Source organism: Parasteatoda tepidariorum, chromosome 3 (genome assembly GCF_982258835.1).
Source record: "Parasteatoda tepidariorum strain Cologne lab strain chromosome 3, Ptep-v5.0, whole genome shotgun sequence".
Classification (NCBI taxonomy): domain Eukaryota; kingdom Metazoa; phylum Arthropoda; class Arachnida; order Araneae; family Theridiidae; genus Parasteatoda; species Parasteatoda tepidariorum.
The window spans coordinates 62,867,196-62,888,111 of record NC_141757.1 but is presented as its reverse complement, the minus strand read 5'-3'; the positions used below and the strand labels follow the sequence as shown (position 1 = coordinate 62,888,111).

The 20,916-nt window shown below is 28.3% G+C and overlaps 1 protein-coding gene and 1 long non-coding RNA gene across 4 annotated transcripts; both read left to right on the top strand.

Annotated features, from left to right (window-relative positions):
• Positions 1 to 698: 698 nt before the first annotated feature.
• On the top strand, positions 699 to 19,962 carry LOC107438006 (BTB/POZ domain-containing protein 9). Of its 3 annotated transcripts, none has more exons than XM_016050160.4 (4): positions 699 to 858; positions 15,435 to 15,681; positions 17,741 to 18,044; positions 19,469 to 19,962. In XM_016050160.4, the coding sequence occupies exons 1-4, from the start codon at positions 834 to 836 to the stop codon at positions 19,733 to 19,735; spliced, it is 843 nt and encodes a 280-aa protein (XP_015905646.1). In that variant the 5' UTR covers positions 699 to 833; the 3' UTR covers positions 19,736 to 19,962. The 3 variants fall into 3 exon arrangements, with proteins under 3 accessions (XP_015905646.1, XP_015905648.1, XP_015905647.1); XM_016050162.5 differs by lacking the exon at positions 699 to 858 and adding an exon at positions 3,047 to 3,187; XM_016050161.3 differs by lacking the exon at positions 699 to 858 and adding an exon at positions 11,850 to 12,032.
• LOC147813844 (uncharacterized) lies at positions 5,353 to 9,444 on the top strand. The gene is made up of 2 exons (XR_015432585.1): positions 5,353 to 5,490; positions 8,613 to 9,444. It is a non-coding gene; the product is annotated as an uncharacterized LOC147813844 (long non-coding RNA).
• Positions 19,963 to 20,916: the final 954 nt, after the last annotated feature.

Below are 20,916 nucleotides of genomic sequence, written 5' to 3'. Positions count from 1 at the left end.
AAAGCAAACTAATTTAAATCAGAAAAATAAATTATTCTTTGCCGAGCAAGTCTTTATCTTTTAATAACAAATAAAATAAGTCATAAAATTATTTTTATTGGAATAAATGTGTATAAAATTAAATGGGTATAACTGAAATATATTTATTAATAATAAAACAGCAAATTATTTTATATAATAAAATGAGCACATTTAAATATGAAAATGAAAGGAAATGAATTATGAAAAATTATAATTTGCAAGTTATATTCTTATCTACATTGAAGCTCTTAAAAAAGAGATATTTTGTTTCTTAATTTATTAACTTATTTCTTGATTTTATGTATAAAATATTTATTATCAATGATCACAGCTTTAAGTATGATATATTAGTTAATGAAGTACTGTAAAAATGATACTTTTTAAGACAAATCTATGATGTAAAAAATTATGTGATATCAAATCAATGATTTTTTAAATTAAATATTTCTAAATCATTTCAACCATGTTTTTTTTTATTTTTCTTGGCATTTTTCGCTGTTCTTAAAGAAAAACTTGTTATAAAACTATTAAACAGTACGGGGCTGCCCTGAATTTTCGCCCAACTCGCCTGCCCTTAATCATTGCCCGGGTTATCCCTCATTTTAAAATATTCGAAAAAATTATTTTACATAAAAATAAACGAAGTTGCCAAATGAGCGATAGTTTGGCGATGTTATCAAAAGATTCCTTCTCTCTTTAGATACTATTCAGAAGTACATAATTTCACTTTCACTTTAAGCTGACGATATTTATTTCAAATATAATAACAAACCGAATTGTTACAAATAAGTGGTTTATTATCGAAATATAAGATGGTACTATCGTCTACTAGAAACGGTAAGCCTTGATTTTTTGTTTAAACCATAATTTATTTCATTGAAATGAAAATTGATGGAGTAAAACTCCTGTCAGTAAATGTTATTGTTTTACACCCTGATATGTATCGAAACCTTTGCCTTAAATAAACTTAAACATTAAGTTAAATAAAATTACAATTTATTTTATTACATAAAAGTTTATTATATTGAACTAAATTGTAATTGTATTAGATTAACAAAAATATTTTTAATGTCTGCCTTGATTTCACTAGCAATATTTCAATTATCAATCTAAAAACTAAACATAGAAGTAGTGGATTACTCAATTGCGTATTTTATGTAGCTATTGCATGCATACTTTGTTTCTTGCTTTGGTATTAGCACTTTAGGTATATTTAAGTATGTCAGACTTATAAATATAGTATACTACAGTCCTTAATATTTATGTGTATATTTGTAACGTGCTAATTGTTACAACGCAATTCAGTACTGGTTTCTAATATTTCTCCTAAATTTCAATTTAGGGAAAATCGTTGTAAACAATTTTAAACACGCTCCAAAACTATACAAAATAGAATTTTTTAATTTTCGGCAGAGTTAAAGTTTCTGCCCCTCAATGTAATAAATTTTAAGTCCTATTTTTTAATCGAGTACCTTAAAATGTTTATAATAAATATTATTCATTTCGAGCTGTTATTATCGAGCATAACAGGGAAGAAGAATCTAAAAAAAGGAATTTTAAACTGTCTTCCCTACTTTTTATAAAAAATTATTTTTATAAATAAATATATAATGAAGTGCTTGAGCAACATTTTCAAAATTTTTACTATCTTCAGAAACAAAGCATAAGGGGGATGCACTATCTCTATATGATATAATAAATGTTTAAAAATTAGTATTTCAAAAATTTTGCTTCCGTTTTCAAATTATCGAGACTCTAATATAGAACATTAATCAAATCATACTTTATTCAAAATTTATATTAGGAAAGAAAATTTCCCCCCAAAAAAATTTTTTTGAGCATTTTTAAATAGACAAATGAATTTTATAGCTTCGAGTAAAATAGAAAAGGATAAACTGCAACTAAAATTCTTAATATCACTAATAATAAAAAGGCTAATATTATTATTTAATTATAGCAAACTAATTAATTAATAAAGTCAGTTGTTATCTTTTAATGAAACTAAAAACATTAATAAATTGTAAAGACATAGAACCAACTTGGCAAATGAAAAGTAAACTAATTTAAATCAGAAAAATAAATTATTCATGCCTGAACAAGTCTTTATTCTTTATTTACAAATAAACTTTAAAATTGCTTTTATTTTAATAAATGTGCATAAAATTAATTGGGTATAACTGGAATATATTTCTTGATAATAAAACAGCAAATTATTTTAAATTTAAATATGAAAATGACATGAAATGAATTATGAAAAATTATAATTTGCAAGTTATATTCTTATCAACATTTCAGCTCTTAAAGAAAGAGATATTTTGTTTTTTGATGTATTTACTTATTTCTTGATTCTACGAATAAAATATTTATTATCAATAATCACAGCCTTAAGTAGAATATATTGATGAAGTAGTACTGTGAAAATAATGCGTTATAGGCAAATCTGTGATGTAAAAAATTAAGTGATTCAAATCAATGATTTTTTTAATTAAATAGTTTTAAATCATTCCAGCCCTGCTTTTTATTTTTCATGACATATTTCACAGTTCTTAAAGATTGCCCTCCACTTACTTACAAATCGGCTATAACTGGAATTTTTAATAAAATTAATTTCCGTGACAAAAAAGTTGCAAAAAAAGTTGCAAAAAAAGTTCCAAGTTGTTATTTTAAAAATTACCCTCTTAATATACAGGAACATTAATTGCAATGAATTTTACATTTGAAAATATAAATTATAATAAGTCGTATGAATTATATGTCCAAAGAAGAGTAAAAATATATCCAAGATTTAGCAAATGTAGAAAAACTGATAGTAAAATTATTAATAAGTTCGGAATTTTTAGCGGCTCTGAATATTAGGGATCCTCTGCGGACACCCAACTCGCCTACCCTTATTCACGGCCCTGGTTATCCCTTATTTTAAAATATTCGAAAAAATTATTTTGCTTTCGTTACGCAAAAATAAACGAAGATGCCAAATGGGCGATTATTTGGCGATATTATCAAAAGATTCCTTCCATCTATAGATACTATTCAGAAGTACATAATTTCAGTTTCACTTTCACTTTAAGCTGAAGATATTTATTACAAGTTTAATAACATACCGAATTGTTACAAATAAGTGGTTTATTATCGAAATATAAGATGGTACTATTGTCTGCCAGCAACGGTAAGGCTTGATTTTAGTTTTAACCTTAATTTATTTCATTAAATTGATGGAGTAAAACTGCTCTCAATTAATGTTATTTTTTACACCCTGATATGTATAAACTTTTACCTTAAATAAACCTAAACATTAAGTTACATAAAATTACAATTTATTTTATTAAATAAAAGTTTATTATATTAAATTAAATTGTATTAGATAAGCAAAATATCTTTTATGTCAACATTGATTTTATTAATAATATATCAATTGTCAGTCGAAAAACTAGACATAGATGTAGTGGATTACCTAATAACGTATTTTATGTAGCTTTTGCAAACATATTTTGTTTCCTGTTTCAGTATTAGCATTTTAGGTGTATTAAAGTACTTCAGACGTAGAAAAATACAGTCTACTACTCTCCTTTTTTTAATGTGAATATTCATAACGTGCTAATTGTTACAACGCAAATGTGTACTAGTTTCTGTAATTTCTTCTGAATTCTAATTTCGGGAAAATCATTGTTAACAATTTTAAATGCTCTTCCAAATTATACAAAATGGAAATTTTCTATTTTTATAAAAATTGGAATTTGTTAATGTTAACAATTTTAAGTTTTTTTTTTTCTGAATTGAAACTTTGAAAATATATATAACAATTATTTTTCATTTTCAGCCCTTATTATCGAGCTTAATAGAGAAGAATAATCTAAAATACGAATTTTAAACAGCTTTTCACACTTTTTATAAAAATATATGTTTATAAATAAATATATAATGAAGTGCTTGAGCAACATTTTCAACAAAACATAAGGGGACTCAGTCTCCGTATGATATTATAAATGTTTAAAAATCAGTGTTTCAAAAATTTTGCTTCAGTTTTCAAATTATCGAGACACTAATATAGAACATTTATCAAATCATATTTTATTCAAAATTTATATTAGGAAGGAAAATTTCACAAAAACAATTTTATTTGTTGAGCATTTTTAAATAGACAAATGAATTGAAAACGGAAAAGGATAAACTGCAACAAAAATTCATAATACCACTAATAATAAAAAGGCTAATATTGTTATTTAATTATTGCAAACTAATTACTTAATGAATAAAGTCAGTTGTTATTTTTTAATAAAACTAAAAACATTAATAAATTGCAAAGACATGGAACCAACTTGGCGAATGAAAAGTAATCTAATTTAAATCAGAAAAATAAATTATTCATGGCAGAATGAGTCTTTATTCTTTATTTACAAATAAGTTTTAAAATTACTTTTATTTTAATAAATGTGTATAAAATTAATTGGGTATAACTGAAATATATTTATTGATAATAAAATAGCAAATTATTTTACATTTAAATATGAAAATGGCATGAAATGAATTATGAAAAATTATAATTTGCAAGTTATATTCTTATCAACATTTCAGCTATTAAAAAAAGAGATATTTTGTTTTTTTGATGTATTTACTTATTTCTTGATTCTACGAATAAAATATTTATTATCAATAATCACAGCCTTAAGTAGAATATATTAATGAAGTAGTACTGTGAAAATAATGCATTTTAGGCAAATCTGTGATGTAAAAAATTATGTGAATCAAATCAATGATTTTTTTAATTAATTATTTTTAAATCATTCCAGCCCTGCTTTTTATTTTTCATGACATATTTCACAATTATTAAAGATTGCCCTCCACTTACTTACAAATCGGCTATAACTGGAATTTTTAATAAAATTAATTTCCGTGACATAAAAGTTGAAAAAAAAGTTCCAAGTTGTTATTTTAAAAATTACCCTCTTAATATACAGGAACATTAATTGCAATGAATTTTACATTTGAAAATATAAATTATAATAAGTCGTATGAATTATATGTCCAAAGAAGAGTAAAAATATATTCAAGATTTAGCAAATGTAAAAAAACTGATAGTAAAATTATTAATAAGTTCGGAATTTTTAGCGGCTCTGAATATTAGGGACCCTCTGCGGGCACCCAACTCGCCTACCCTTATTCACGGCCCTGGTTATCCCTTATTTTTAAATATTCGAAAAAATTATTTTACTATCGTTACGCAAAAATAAACGAAGTTGCCAAATGAGCGATTATTTGGCGATATTATCAAAAGATTCCAGGTGGGTTGACACGATCAAAGTACTTTGATCAAAGTAAGCGCGCGCATTCACCAGTAGGGAAATATTTTTAGGGAAATGTGACGATTTAGAAGAAGTTGTTTTTGTTTACAGGGAATATGTTTATTTAGAACCTTTTTTTCAAGAAATCTGGATGTACTAATAGGATTTGAAAACTTCTCTATATTATCGGGTAAGTGAGAATTTCTTCGTTTTAATCAACTATATATGCTTTTAAAATGAATATTACGTTTTCTATTTTAAATACAGTGCCCGCCGTTTATTAAAATCACTTTCGTTTTATGCTCTTTTGATTTTATTAAGCGGCTGATTTTATTAAGAGGCGATTCAACATTTGGAGAAAAAAAATCAAATTTTTTGTATTCTAAATGCACACACTTTAAAAGCTGAAATCATGACAACATTAATGTTTTATTTTAACTAATTTAATTATTTTAATAAAGTAAAACCCTACATAAGATTAAATTTCCAAATTTTTGCAAATAACCGATCAATGGTTGCTTGAGTTTCAGTATTTAAAATTAACTTTTCAACATCATTTGAGAGTTTATAGAAGTTTTTATAGTTTTCGATATTTCCTCCTCTTTGTTCTAAAGCTTGCCGCACTACATTAAGTGCTTTTCTGACTTCCATTGAAGATGGCACTGATGAGTTCATTTCATCTTCTGAGTCTGATTTCTCCATTTCATGATTGAAAATAACTTTGCAATTTTTGATGTTTGTAACAATTTCAAAATCAGATTTTTCTCCTGATGTTTGCAGTTTATCGTCAATAGCTACGGAACATGCGCACAGTTTTTGGAAATCCATTCATGTTCTCTGTTAAGATAGATAACAAAAGAAACTTCTCTCCCTTCTATGGTTCATTCAATAAAAAGTAAGATAAGAATTCGACCCCCTGTTGAATGAGATAGGTTTCTCCAAGCTTCATTCAAGTCAAGGAATTGACATTGATTTCTATGAACTCGCCGCTTACCACCCACATTTTTCCTTAACTCTTACACTATGTAAATCGCAGAAAAGTGCTAACCACACCTGTTTCAAAGGCTTGTGAGTAACTGTTGCTTCTTCTTAAAAAATGTTTAAACTTCGAAAAAATAAAATTTTATTAATTAGAACAAAAGAAGCTGAAATATTGCACTTTTGATTTATTATGAGTCAAAATTTTGATTTTAAAAAGCGGCGGCATTGATTTTATTAAAGGAAGCTTTTAACATGTATTAATATTGTAACGATTCGGTTCTTGCCGATTTGATTTTATAAAGCGGCTGATTTTATTATCCAGTGATTTTATTAGCGGCGGGCACTGTACTACTAATTATATCACATACTAATATACGTTATACTAATGTATATATGATATCTTTGTGTAGTTAATAGATTATTAGAAGTATTACTTAATAATCTGAAATAATAACAAAATATGTATTCCATGCCTAATAGTTCATTTATTCCCGATCTGTTTGTGTATTAATAATTTTTATTAAAGTTTATAAAATATTTAGTTGAACTGTTTTTTAGCTCTATCATTTTATAGTATAATATATTGCTCAACTTTTATTACTGTGTAGATATTAATACAGATTATTTTCTGTCAAAATTTTATGTAAGTAATTGTTGTTTTTGGTTACTTTCTGTCTATATTTAATTAAAGAAAAATAGCTTATAGAGAAAATTTTGTGTTATGATAAATGTGGAATTTTAAAAACATGGAGATCCATATGTCTTATTTAGGATTTAGAATAGTTGTTAATTCTATATTAAAATTAAGTCATTTTAAATTTTTATGCATTTCTAGCTTAATATTAAGATCTTTTTATATTAGTTTGATCTTTATACAAATTTGCTTGAGAGTTTTAAAATGTCCGTTTGTTTGACTTTATCTTTTTTGCCAAATGTTTTATTTGACCACATACACTCTAGCTTACTTGACACAAAAATTGTTTCATACAAAGAATATCTTATTTCCATGTATAATAATCATTATTTTCATGAGTATCTTATCTTGATGAACTATAGAAAGTTTTGTTGTTGAATAAAAATGTTTAATTCAACTTCATTTTGGACTGTTCGTGATGCTTTATGCTATATGCTACAGTTATAAAATTGAATTCCTATGGACTTGCTTTTAATTCTATTAACTTATGTAATATTAAATCTTTTTTCTTTCAAAGTTACATTATTTGCTCTAAGAAAGAGCAAAAAAAAATTCTTTTTTTTCTTTCTGGAAACATACAATATGCAAAATCTTAAGTAATTTAATTAAAATGTGCTAATTTTACAAACATAGATACAATACTTAATATATAATAAACAGTTTGTTCTCTAAATACTGCTTTTGATATGTATTTTTATAATCCCTATCAAAAAGGAAAACAAAAAGTGTGTATGTTGCAATTAGTATAAAGGTATGGGAAAAACATATGCACTATTGAAATCTGACTATTTACAGTTGAAAAATTTAGATATAATTAACATCGAAACAGATTTAATTGGATGTTGAAACTTGTGTTTTTTATACAGTCAAATGTGTCTTGTTGTATATTTCTTTTGTCTTCCAGCATGGTGATTTGTCAAATTTCTACAGTGTTTTTTTTTTCCTTCAATATTTCTCATTCTGCTCATCAAATTCAAGTTTTGTCAAAGTAAATTGAAACTTTTAATCTATGCATTTTATAAATATTGTCTTAATATTAATGAAGAGTTGATACTAATTGTATTACTTGATTGCTATCTTCATTCTCCTCAAAAGTATACAAATTGGAAGTAACAGTCTGCACAATTCAAGTGCTCATTAATAGGCAATTTATTTTTGAGCAGTAGAAAGTTATTTCTTTTCAAATTTAGTAAAGTAGTAACTTTATGTATTTTGAACATAGCTTAAATTTATTAATTATTTTTTCTAAATGAATATTCAATAAAGACATTTTAATTTTATGTGGAGTAGACCATTTTGAAACACTACTATTACTTTTAAGCAATTTTACTGAAATATATTAAAAAATTCAGAATTTTTTTATGTTTGATATTATATTAGAATTTTTTGTAAATTTTAAGGGGGAGTAGTCGAAATTGTATTAGGAAAAAATTTGATATTATTAGCTGATTGTAATAGGAGATGTTGATGGCGTAGCAAATGTTAATCACTAATTCCGTAGAAGACACACAAAAATCGAATGATAATAATGTAATGTAACAGTATAAAAAAATTAAATGAATTGTAAAGAAAAGATTTATTAACCTTTAATTTATTTATTTATTTTTTTGAAATAATATATTTTTTATCTTTTACAGGTTGACAGAATTTATTCTTCGTCTCCTCTTCTGCAATTTAAAATAACCTGTATTATATCACAGACGGAAATAATTACAAGCTGAAGCAGAAATAGAATTACAGAAGTAGAAAGAGCAGTAGTGAAAGTGTTCAGAGAAAAATGTTTTGACCTTAGGGAGCTTTCATAATCATTTATATAACTTTTTATCTTAATTTGCTTAATTACCTTAATTAATCTTAATCTTATCAGGACTTTTATAATCTTAATTAAGTATTAGTTATTTTTGGAGGTTATTGTGATAGCAATTTAAAAAAAAAAATTCTTGTACTGGATCTTTTATTGGATTAATAACATTTTACTATGGCCTATTCAAAATTGCTATACAAAAGTTTTTAAATATATTTTCTAAACATTAAATCTGAGGAAATTGCTATTAAATATTCTTTGTAGATTAAAATTCAAATATATTTTTATTATTAAACAGTTCAAGATTCATTCTTTAAATGTAAACTTCTTTTAATTGTTTTATATTGTAAAATTTTAATGTTGATACTGCATAATGTATATGCATGTTACATAAAATATTTATAAATCTTTGTGACAGTTTTCTTTAATCTTTTTGTTCTTATTCTCTTCTTTTTAAGTACTAGAAATTAGTCAAGATAGTTTATGGATGAGAGCTTATAAATTTCTTCATTCATAGTTTCAGTGAATTCCATTAAATTTATTTCCTTAAACTAATATGTTTAATTTACTATAAAAATTATTTCATTCAATATATTGTTCTTTCCCATTTCAAATGATTTGTAATCCAATGATGTTTTTACCAATAAAATTTTTTAAACTAAGAACTATTGCTTGTATGTTGCAAAAAAAGTAAAATTGGATTTCAGTGGAGTTGTATAATAAATTTTATAAATAGTATATTTTTCTGTATTAGATGTAAAAGGCTTCAGCATGCAGAATTTATAGAAATCAATACTTTTCTTGATGTAAAAGTTACTCTATAAATAACAATAATAAACGATGTAGGAATCAAATAGCAAATGCCTAAAGTTATTGAGTATCAAATAATGTTTCTAGAACTTTCTGGAATCTTTTTCTCAAGTTGCTAAAGTTTCTCATCAAATATCACCGAAATCCAAATTTATTTACATTTATTGAACAGTCTTTTCGTTTTAACTATTTCAATTCATAATTTAAAATCAACAAGTCCAATGGATTACCAGTAGGACCAGGTTTTACTTTTGATGTATGACGAGGGATGTCAGAGAAGAATGATGGAAAGTTAAGGTTTATTCATGCATAGTTTATTTTTAAAAAAAAAAAATTTTTTTAACCCCTATATCTATTTACAATATCAGTTGTTAAAAAATTTGACTTTAAAAGAGCATGATATAGCATAAGCTTTTTTATAAGGAGTTTGATAATAATTATTACAAAATAATAGCTTGCATAAGGAATACAAATTGAAAAATTTGTTTGAGTAAATTAACATTCTTTAATGATGGTAGCAAGTGGTATATATATATAACACAATAAAAAAACAAAAAAGACTACGAGAATAATATAGAAAATTAAGAAAAAATAATAGCTTTATTTGCTATACAAAAGTTGCTAGTACATAGAGTTACTAAATTGCATCAAAAATACAGATAGAAAAATATAATAAAAATTCATGAAAAAAGAAACTATTAAATGAGAAAAAAAAATTTTTATTAAAAAGAATAAATTAAAAAGCCGGAAAACAAAAACAATGAAAAAATGTGATATATATTTTTGCTTTTCGACTTTTTAAAATTCTTTTAAATAAAAACGATTTTTTAAATATTTAAAACTATTTTAACCCAATTAATTTGAATAGTTAATCCAGTAAAGGTATAAGAATATTAATGGAAACTCCTTTAGTGCTTCAAAAGCAATCAAACTGGTTTTGGCATTCAAATTTTTGCATACATAGTGATTTAAAAATGTGTATTTGTCATTTTATTTAAGACATATTTCAAAGTAAAGCGAAAGAACTATAATAGCCACCTAGGTAGACCATTTATTGGAGAAAGAAAGGACATACAGATGGAAAAATACACATGCTAATACCAACAAAAGATAATTCGACTCCTGTGCCCTTTGCAAAGTGTGAAGCCCGCATCAGAAACTAAATAAGAAAGAAATATAGAAAGCTACCATCACTTGGGTGCTTTATTTGCATCGCACAATGGGCTACTGGCGACGGTCTGGGAAACATTCCTGAGAATGATCCGTAGACATACCATCGAAATTTTGATCCTCTTCAGAGGGGATGGCTCCCCTGCCTTAGTTGCCCGACGATCTGCTCGAAAAGTCGAGCACTTTACAGTAGAACAGTTTAACGAGGACCAATACCGCTCGCCCAGGGTCCCTACGCAGGTTGCTCAAAGTGGTCACTCCACTCGTTTGATGACCGCAGCCAATCATGCTTGATTGAGGTATTCAACTGGAAACTGTGTCTTTACGATCAGTTCACAGCGGGACTACTAGCGCAAGTATTGTACAGAATGTTATGGAAATGGTTCCTCAGAGATCGCTAGCACAATATTCAAAATTTCGCTTTATGTGACCCTCCAAATTCACCTGCTGTTTTTCATACAGTGAGAATGGGTTTGAGAAATAATTATTTTGAATTTTTTCTGTGATTAACTTGATTGTAACCGCGAACGTGAAGTTAGGATCGAGCTTCCTCACCCCACGAAACTGGAAAAATTCTATTTAACGCATCTTTGAAATTGACCCTTATCATTTTTAGAATCCTCTTAAGCAAATTCGTCATAGGTAACAATCAATTACCGATACCCACAATTGGCACAATTATCGCTGTTTGAATCAAAGTAGAAATTAAAGTTGAACACCCTTCAAAGTAAATTACGTCACATCAAAGTGAGAGACAATTACAAATACAGGGAACTTTTTATATATTGATTTAATTTCAAAAACAATAATTTTCCTCTTTTCATTAATATAATCACAAAGTTGGTTAAACTGCCTATATCAATGTCTAATAAAATATGATTTTATTTTTTAAACTTCATTAAATAATTTTAAAATTCGAATGAATTTTAAAAACACAGAGGCCGAGATTATTCTTTTGATGTATCATACTCTCAACAACAGTGCGTGACTTTTTTTCCCCTTCGCATTTTCCCTTTTCCCTAAAATTTCGCGGTTCCCATTTTTGTTTTATTTACTTTTATGACTTACTTTGATTGCGCGCGCCTACTTTGATCAAAGTACTTTGATCGTGTCAACCCGCCTTCCTTCTCTCTATACGTACTATTCAGGGTACATAATTTCACTTTCACTTTAAGCTGAAGATATTTATTACAAGTTTAATAACATACCGAATCGTTAGAAATAAGTGGTTTATTATCGAAATATAAGATGGTACTATTGTCTGCCAGCAACGGTAAGGCTTGATTTTAGTTTAAACCTTAATTTATTCATTAAAGGGAAGATTGATTGAGTAAAACTGCTCTCAATAAATGTTATTTTTTTACACCCTGATGTGTATAAACTTTTGCCTTAAATAAACTTAAACATTAAGTTACATAAAATTACAATTTATTTTATTAAATAAAAGTTTATTATATTAAATTGTATTAGATAAGCAAAATATCTTTTATGTCAACATTGATTTTATTAGTAATATATCAATTGTCAGTCGAAAAACTAAACATAGATGTAGTGGATTACTCAATTACGTATTTTATGTAGCTTTTGCATACATATTTTGTTCCCTGTTTCAATATTAGCACTTTAGGTGTATTTAAGTACTTCAGACGTAGTAAAATATAGTCTACTACTCTCCTTTTTTTTATGTGGATATTCATAACGTGCTAATTGTTACAACGCAAATCTGTACTAGTTTCTGTAATTTCTTCTAAACTCTAATTTCGGGAAAATCATTGTTAACAATTTTAAATGCTCTTCCAAATTATACAAAATAGAAATTTTCTATTTTTATAAAAATTGGAATTTGTGCACCTCACGTCAATGTCATTTTTAAGTCTTTTTTTTTTTTTTCGGAATTGAAACCTTGAAAATATATAACAATTAATTTTCATTTTCAGTTTTTATTATCGAGCTTAATAGTGAAGAATAATCTAAAATACGAATTTCAAACTGCCTTTCCTACTTTTTATAAAAATATATGTTTATAAATAAATATATAATGAAGTGCTTGAGCAATATTTTCAAAATTTTCTGGAGAAAGTTTTTTAAGTGTAATTTCCTTGCGAAAAAATACATGAAGGTGCTTATAGCTAATATGTTGTTATCTAATGAAACTATTTAACTATCGATATAGAAACAATATTAAGAAACAGTTTGAAAAAATTTAATCTCTATGAAATATAAGTCATAACACTATGTTACCCTAAACCTTTCAAACAATTTATTGCTTTTTATCTTATCTAATGATTTTTGAAACAATTTGATTTTATGTATCCTTTCTGATCTTCAGTCTTATTTTAATTATACTTTAAAAATTTTAATTATGTTTTAAAATTTTGTTCCTTTATTTAAACTTTCAGCTTTTAACTCAATAAATTAATATGAAAAATTTTTTTGTTATGATTATGTTGGTAAATTCTTTTAAAAATTAAGGATGAAAATAAAAAACCAAAAATATATTTTTAAAAGTAAAGTACCTTTTTTATAATAAATTCCACTAGGTAACTTTTATTTACCACTGAAATATTTAATATTTAAAAGTTATATTTGAAGTTGAGTTTGCACAGCTTATATGTATTTATTATAAGCCTATTTCAAGCCCTCAATTCAATCAATTTGTGTTAATATCCTTTGCATAATTATTGTGTAATGACGACGAAGGTGAAAATATTTAGAGAATTATTCACAGTGAAGAAAAAATATTTAATTATTTTTTGTTATTTTAGATCTTTGAATTTGGCACTCACAGAATATTATTTGAGCTTTTGCTTTAAAAAAAAAAGAACAAAAAAACTACCGCATTTGGTTACTTTTTTTTAAAAATTTTCATTGAGTAAGAGTTTGCAGTTAATACAATACGACTTTGCATTATATATACTAATTTTTAATTATAAACTTCTTACAATTATCCATTATAATATTATTACCTTGCTCGCATCTATTTTCGGGCCAATCCTTGGTCCCTAACAAATCGAACGAGCTTCAGTACAGCAGTGAGAATGAGCCATAAAAGAAATCCCTATACTTGCATTTTTAACTCCCTTTGGGCTTCTGTTTTCATTTCTTATAATCTGGCAATCTTGTTGCGAAAATATTTTAATTCATTAACATTTTATCCTGAGAAAATCATTTATCCTGGAATTCATTATTATTAATATTTTTTTTGTTGTGAATTTGGCGTCCCTCTGTGAGGCTGCTCGTGGGGGGTTGTCCCCCTTCCCCCCCCCCCTTTCAGCTTGCTATGCTACTGCAAGAGAAGGAGGAAAATGATTATATTAGAAGCTAAATTTTTTAAGTAAAAAATGTAAAACAAAAATTATTTAAGCTCATCTCCCTAATCACATTTAAATGACAGAAATATTTTGTATTAATTTTCATTAAAAACAGATTAGTAGGCAGAGTTTCTAAAGCTTTCACTTGATAGTTAGGAAGTTACACGGTTTGGCAACTTTCTGAACTCTACCTGTCAACTCCTTTTAACAAAAATTTTGACTGTAAATATTTTTATTGTTCGTTGTTAAAATTTTGTTGATAAATTATGTGATTAAAAGCTTGAATATCTAGAAAAAAAGTTCTTAAAATTGCAAAAAATAAAGAAAAAAAATCTGGAAAATTGCATTAGTTTTTGTATTAATTTGATGGTAGAAATACTTCCAAAATTTCCCTCCTTTCTAGAACTATTCACTTTTGTAGTCTCCCAAGTATAAATGTGGAGGCTAGGATAATTATTTCCGTTGAAGTTTAGTAGCTCTTCGCGAGAAAGTTTGGAAAATTAACTGTAAGAGGCTTAAGAGGAAGCTATGCAGCAGGAGAAACTTTTCATGGCAAATTCTGTTTCGCCTCCAATGGAACTTCTAAATAAAGAGAAAAGGGAGTTCAGGGAAACCTAGAGTAAAGCAAGAAATTCAAAATGCGGAAAAATTATTTTCAAAATACAAATAAATTATTGCAAGATACTTTCCCACTGTGAAATCCTGAGTAAACTAGAAACTTGGTACTTTCCCACTGCAAAATCCTAGATGAACCAGAAACCTGGTACTTTCCCACTGTGAAATCCTGAGTAAACCAGAAACCTGGAACTATCCCTCTGCGAAATCCTGAGTAAACCAGAAACCTAGTACTTTCCCACTGCGAAATCCTAAGTAAATCAGAAACCTGGAACTATCCCTCTGCGAAATCCTATGGCAAAAAAACTGATCCAGGTGATTTTTGACCTCATTTTAAGTAAAGGTATTACCGTCTAAATCTCGTACAGCATTTGTACCTTTTCGTTAGTAAAAAGTAAAATATGCCAAAAATGCTGCTTTTCATTTTCAATCAGTCTTGAAAATGCTTTTCATTTCATTCTAAGAGTCAAACAGAAAGTACTGCGTAAAATCAATCGAACTTTTTATCGAATAAAAGCTTTCCAAATTCATTATGATTATACTACTTGAGTGTGAAATTTACTGCGAAAACTAATCTATTGGATTTAAAAAATAAAAATAAAAACGAAAATACTTTTTTAACTTAACAAAACCGCGACAGCACTGTTTTGTGAGTGCGTGCGTTATTTTTTTCTGTTGACTAGTATTATGAAAATATTTCAATTAAGTATTCCTAAATGAAAACTAATAAAGATGATTTTCTTTGAAAGCTTCACCGGAAGAAGAACAAGAGCCATGGCAGACGAAAGTTATTTCACTTGCTGACGGTATTCGCCACATATGTGCAAATGAAGAATTTTACGATGTTATATTTAATGTTAGAGGTCATAAATTCAAGGGTCATCGTCTTATCCTAGCAGCTATGAGTCCCAAATTTAAAAATATGCTTCTCAAACCTGACTCTCCTAGTGAATTCCATGATTCAAGTTCTATAATTGGATTTCAAATTTTATGGAGGTAAGCTAAATTGTGTCCTAAAAACTGACGGACATTAAAAGACATTTTATTAGCAAGTTTGTTTGATAGGACATACATTTATCTTCACAGAGTTACTGTTTTCCGATAGATGTCCTTGCGAAATCTTTTAAGCAATCAATATCACATTATAATATTTTTGAAATGTTCATCATAAGCCATTATTTTTGGAGAATGAAATTGGCACAGGTAACAAAAAAAAAAACTGCGAAAAGGAGACTTGCATATAGAAAACTTTATTAACTAAGGATTCTGTGATGGCACTAATGTCCTATCTCGTGAATTTCCCCCGTAGGAATTGTTTTTAAAACATTTTAATCCTTAAACAGTTGACTGTTATAATTTTTTGAAAACCCTCGGTCTGATCTAGGAAGCCTGGAAATTATAGATCAGGGGTTTCCAACTTACATGAGGCCAGGGGCCACAATTAAAAACACAAATCAAGTGGCCGCAACTTTATCAAAATTTTATGTAGGACTCTTTTATGTTTAAAGGAACATTAAATATTACTGTCCGATTTTTGCCAAGTTGTACAAAACAAAAGTATTGAATTACAAATTAAAATAAGAAGTAGATTTTTAAAAATATTTGATTGCATACTAAAAAAATCGGGCTACAATAACTTTCATGTGCACCCATGTATTAAGCAATTAATGTGCAACAGATATCTAATTGTTAAGATATAAGACTTTGAAAAGGTTGGTATTTAAACTTACATAGTAGCACACAAAATGTTCAATGACAAAATTCAGGTTTGTCTGCTGCAACCACCAGAGAATAAATATTTACATATTAAATTTACAAATGTGTGTGTAAATATTTTCGTCCAAAATGAGTGGTTTCAAAAAGTTAAATCGAAGAATTTCTTCGAGAAAATTTCTGATACACACATGCTAAATTATATTCGCAAAATACAAAAAAATGAAATAAAGAAAAGCAACATACATGATTATTTATGTATTTGAATAAATATTTTCTTGGATGCAAAACCTGAGAAATAATTTTTATTTGCACCGTTGGTATGATAAATTTCACAGAAACAAAGAAATTAGGTTTTTATTAACTAGAAAAGTATTTTAAACCCATATATATTTTTTACGAAAATTGTCAGCAAAAAAATGACAACTAATATATTTTAGTTTGCGGGCCACAAAAAAGTCTTCGCGGACCGGATGCCCGGTCCGCTAGTTGGAAACCACTGTTATAGATCTCGAATTTGAAGCCGGGATAGCTTGGTTGGTAGGGCGTTGAACCCATGTCCAAAAAGTTATGAGATGTGTTTCATCGATACCTCCAGAAATTGTACACGATGAATTGACGCGACTCCCACCCTCAGTGATGACTCCAGGTTCGATTCTCAGAAATGTTTGTTTGTTGTTTGTTGTTAATTTACGTCGCACTAGAGCTGCACAATGGGCTATTGGCGACGGTCTGGGAAACATCCCGGAGGATGATCCGAAGACATGCCATCTCAATTTTGATCCTCTGCGGAGGGGATGGCACCCCCGCTTCGGTAGCCCAACGACCTGCACGCGAAGTCGAGCACTTTACGGTAGCACAGTTTAACGAGGACCAATACCGCACACCCTCGGTCCCTACGCAGACTGATCCAAGTGGGTCACCCACCCGCACACTGACCGCAGCCGGTGATGCTTGACTTCGGTGATCTGCTGGGAACCGTGTCTTAACGATCAGTCCACTGCGGGACCTCAGAAATGGCTAGTAAATTAGCATGTTGCTTTTCGTCAGCTTCAGTGCGAACGTAAACTATTCTTAGTGGTAGATGGATCACGAACCTTACGAAGTCGGGCTAAGCATGGGAATTATTCGTGGGTTTTTCTTTTTTTCATCATGCAAATGAAGCACATTTAAGCATTGTTAATAGTCGAAATTCCGAGCTGTTTAACACCGTTGATAAAATAAAATTAAAAAAATATTAAATATTCATTTAATTAAATTATTAAGTTTTAAATATTTCTCATAGAATACTTTTTACAATATTCTAATAAAACATTTGTTAAATAATGATTATGTTTTATAGATTTATTTACACTGATGAATTGGGAACTACAAAACAAAATGAAATACTGGAAGCTTATCGAGTGGCTAAGGCTTTTGAGCAGTCACAACTAGTTGAAAAGTGTGAGGAAGTTATTGGATCTATGGAAATATCTGTGGAAAATGTTTCCTCTATGCTCAATCAAGTGCCTGATATTGATTTGTTGAGAGAACGGTGTCTTCAGTTCATCAGTCTGAACAATGTTGATGTGTTAAATTCTGCTGATTTTCTGAAGGCTACGCCTAATACACTTCAAGATATTTTTAGGCACAATTGTCTTGCCGATGTAAGTTGTATTCATTAAACTTTTCTTATGTGCTAACTCACAGTTGAAACGCTATATCGAGTATCTTATACTCCAAAAGCATTTGTGCTAGGTTTCTGAAATTTAGAAATTCAGAACTTCGATTCGTGATTACGTAAATAATTTTAATTTACTTTTGTCGTTATCTTCGAATGCAAATAATCATGAACTACTATTACAAGTTATTTTGATAACAGATAAATATATCATGATTATAATAATAGTTATTACTCGTCGTTTTGAATCTCAAGTTGTATATGTTACGGTGAAACACCGAAATCTGGAGAATGTCGACATTCACCGGTGAATGTCAACATTCACGTAGTCGCTTCGTGTATATCCGAAATATTTGCTAAATACCCTTATTTCTGACTCTCACCGGTAAATGCCAACAATCACATAGTCGCTTTGGTGAATGTCCGAAATATTCGTTATATCCAATTTTATATTAATTTATTCGTTAATATTATTATATTTGTTTGATATATTTATTCTATATTTTAATACTTACTGACGATAGATTAGAAGAAACATCAGTGTTTGGAGTATCGGGCAAATATATACCGGCCAATGGCACTTGATCTTAAAAAAACATCAGTTAGGGATATACCGGGCAAATGTATACCGGGCAGTGGCACTTAACCTTAAAAAAACATCAGTGTTGTAGGGTATACCGGGCAAATGTGTACCGGACAGTGGCACTTAACCTTAAAAAAACATCAGTGTAGAGTTAAAATATCGAATAAATGTAATTATATCCACGAATAAATTCGTATCAAATCGAATGTAATAAATATTTCGGACATTCACCAAAGCATATCTGTGATTGTCGACATACACCGGTGAGGGTCCGAATGTAATGAAATATTCGATCTTTCACCGACGTATTTGGTGTTTGTCGACATTCACCGGTGAAAGTCAACAACCACCGACTTCGGTCTTTCGCCGTGACATATACATTAATTCTATTCTAGCATTAAACATAGTTTCATATTGACATAGATGTTTTGCTGTAAAATTTTAGCATTTAAGAATCCGAAACGAGTACTCTACTGCTTTACTGGAGTATCCAAAAGGTATGGAAATATAGGTTACTTCAAAAAATGTTAAAAAACACGGGTCATAATTACTTGTAGTCACTATTACCTTGCAGTTATAATCGTAAATTATAATTATCTTTAGTCTTAATTACCAGTAATTTGTTATTTTCTAATCATAAAGTAAAATATAAACTCTTTTGTAATCCTATGTCTTTGTCTTAGTTTTAACGAAAAACGGGTAAAGCGCTTAAATATTGTTGTAATTTTCAAATTATTTTATCTCATTTAATGTTATTTAGAAAAATTTCAGATATTATGAACATTAATTTGATATTCTTAAGAGTTTATATTTTAATCGATTTTTAGGTTCCTATTCTGACACTTCAGAGCAACATCCTACGTTGGGGCTGCAATCAGTTTCCTGAAATGGAAGATTATAAGCTTGTAAGAGACCTTCTGATGAATATAAGGGTCCTTGGAAAATTGAAAATACATAAGTTAAAGGCGGAGGATTTAGCTGAATTAACGATTCAATATCCCGAGCTCTTAACTTCAAAGGAATATCAAAAGTTCAACGTTCACGTTTTTAGGCCAGACTACCCTTTGCCTGAATGGTGTGATTTAAATGATTAAGAAAATTTTTCTGACGATTCACCTCATTTTTGTTAGTTTTGATAAATATTAGATGTAGTGTAATCTTTATTATAATAGATATCTTGCCTGTGGAATATTTTTTTCTCTTTATGTAATTAATTTCATGTTTGTTCTTATTTTATGATAAAAATATATCATGCTATGTTACAGTTTGCTTGTACCAGTTATTATCAGGATTAATAAAAGAATTTAATAAAAAATTAAAATACTTTAAATTTCTTTATTTGAGGCAATAATTTTAAATTATTTTGCTGTTATTATATATATACAGGTATGGGACAAAATAATAGGAACACCTGTACATAGTATCACTATGCACAGGTGTTCCTATTATTTTGTCCTATACCTGTATATATTAGCGATGAAACTTGTTGTCTTGGCCGACTGCTAAAGGCGCACATTTGGCAAGTCCAGGGTCCTGAGTTCGATTCTCTAAATTCTCCTGATTTCTAACAAGACTTCAAAGGCATTTTAATAAACACAAATAAATTAAGATTTGAGTTATTATTTTGGAATGTTCTAGAACATTCCCTTACGTCATTTCCGTTTACCTAATTACACTGTATCCAGGGCCTGATTACCGAAAAGGCATAGGAAGCAAGTGCTTCCCCTGTAAAATTCTAGGGGGGCCCCCCAAACGACTGAAATTAAGGGCCCAATTTCTTATTTTTGAAAATGTACTAGTGACTTATAACTGCACTAGTGAACGTTCATTTTCTGTATTGAAAAGAATAAAAAATCGGTGGAGATCAACTCTTTCAAATAATAAATTAAGTAGTTTAGCCCTTTTGGGCAAAAGAGAGCGATATTACAAATAGGTTACAATTTGCAGATATTATTGAAGGTTTTGCGAATTTAACAGCGAGAAAAAAACATATGTAATGGTAATAAACCTATGAATTTTCTTATTTCTTTTTAAAATCTTTTTTCTCTATCATGTGTGCTCAAATTAATTTTACTCTGCTTTTTATTGTTGAACTAAACACACAAGACTTTTAAATAACTATCAGTACGAAAAATATTTTTGTTTCATGTTTGAAAATTATTTGGTATGATTTTTCTGGTGCAGTAACAATAATTTATGCTGAATTAGAATTTTGTGTTGTTCTGCCACTAGTAAACGAATTGGCGTAAAATAAGAGACTAATCTTGCAAAGAAC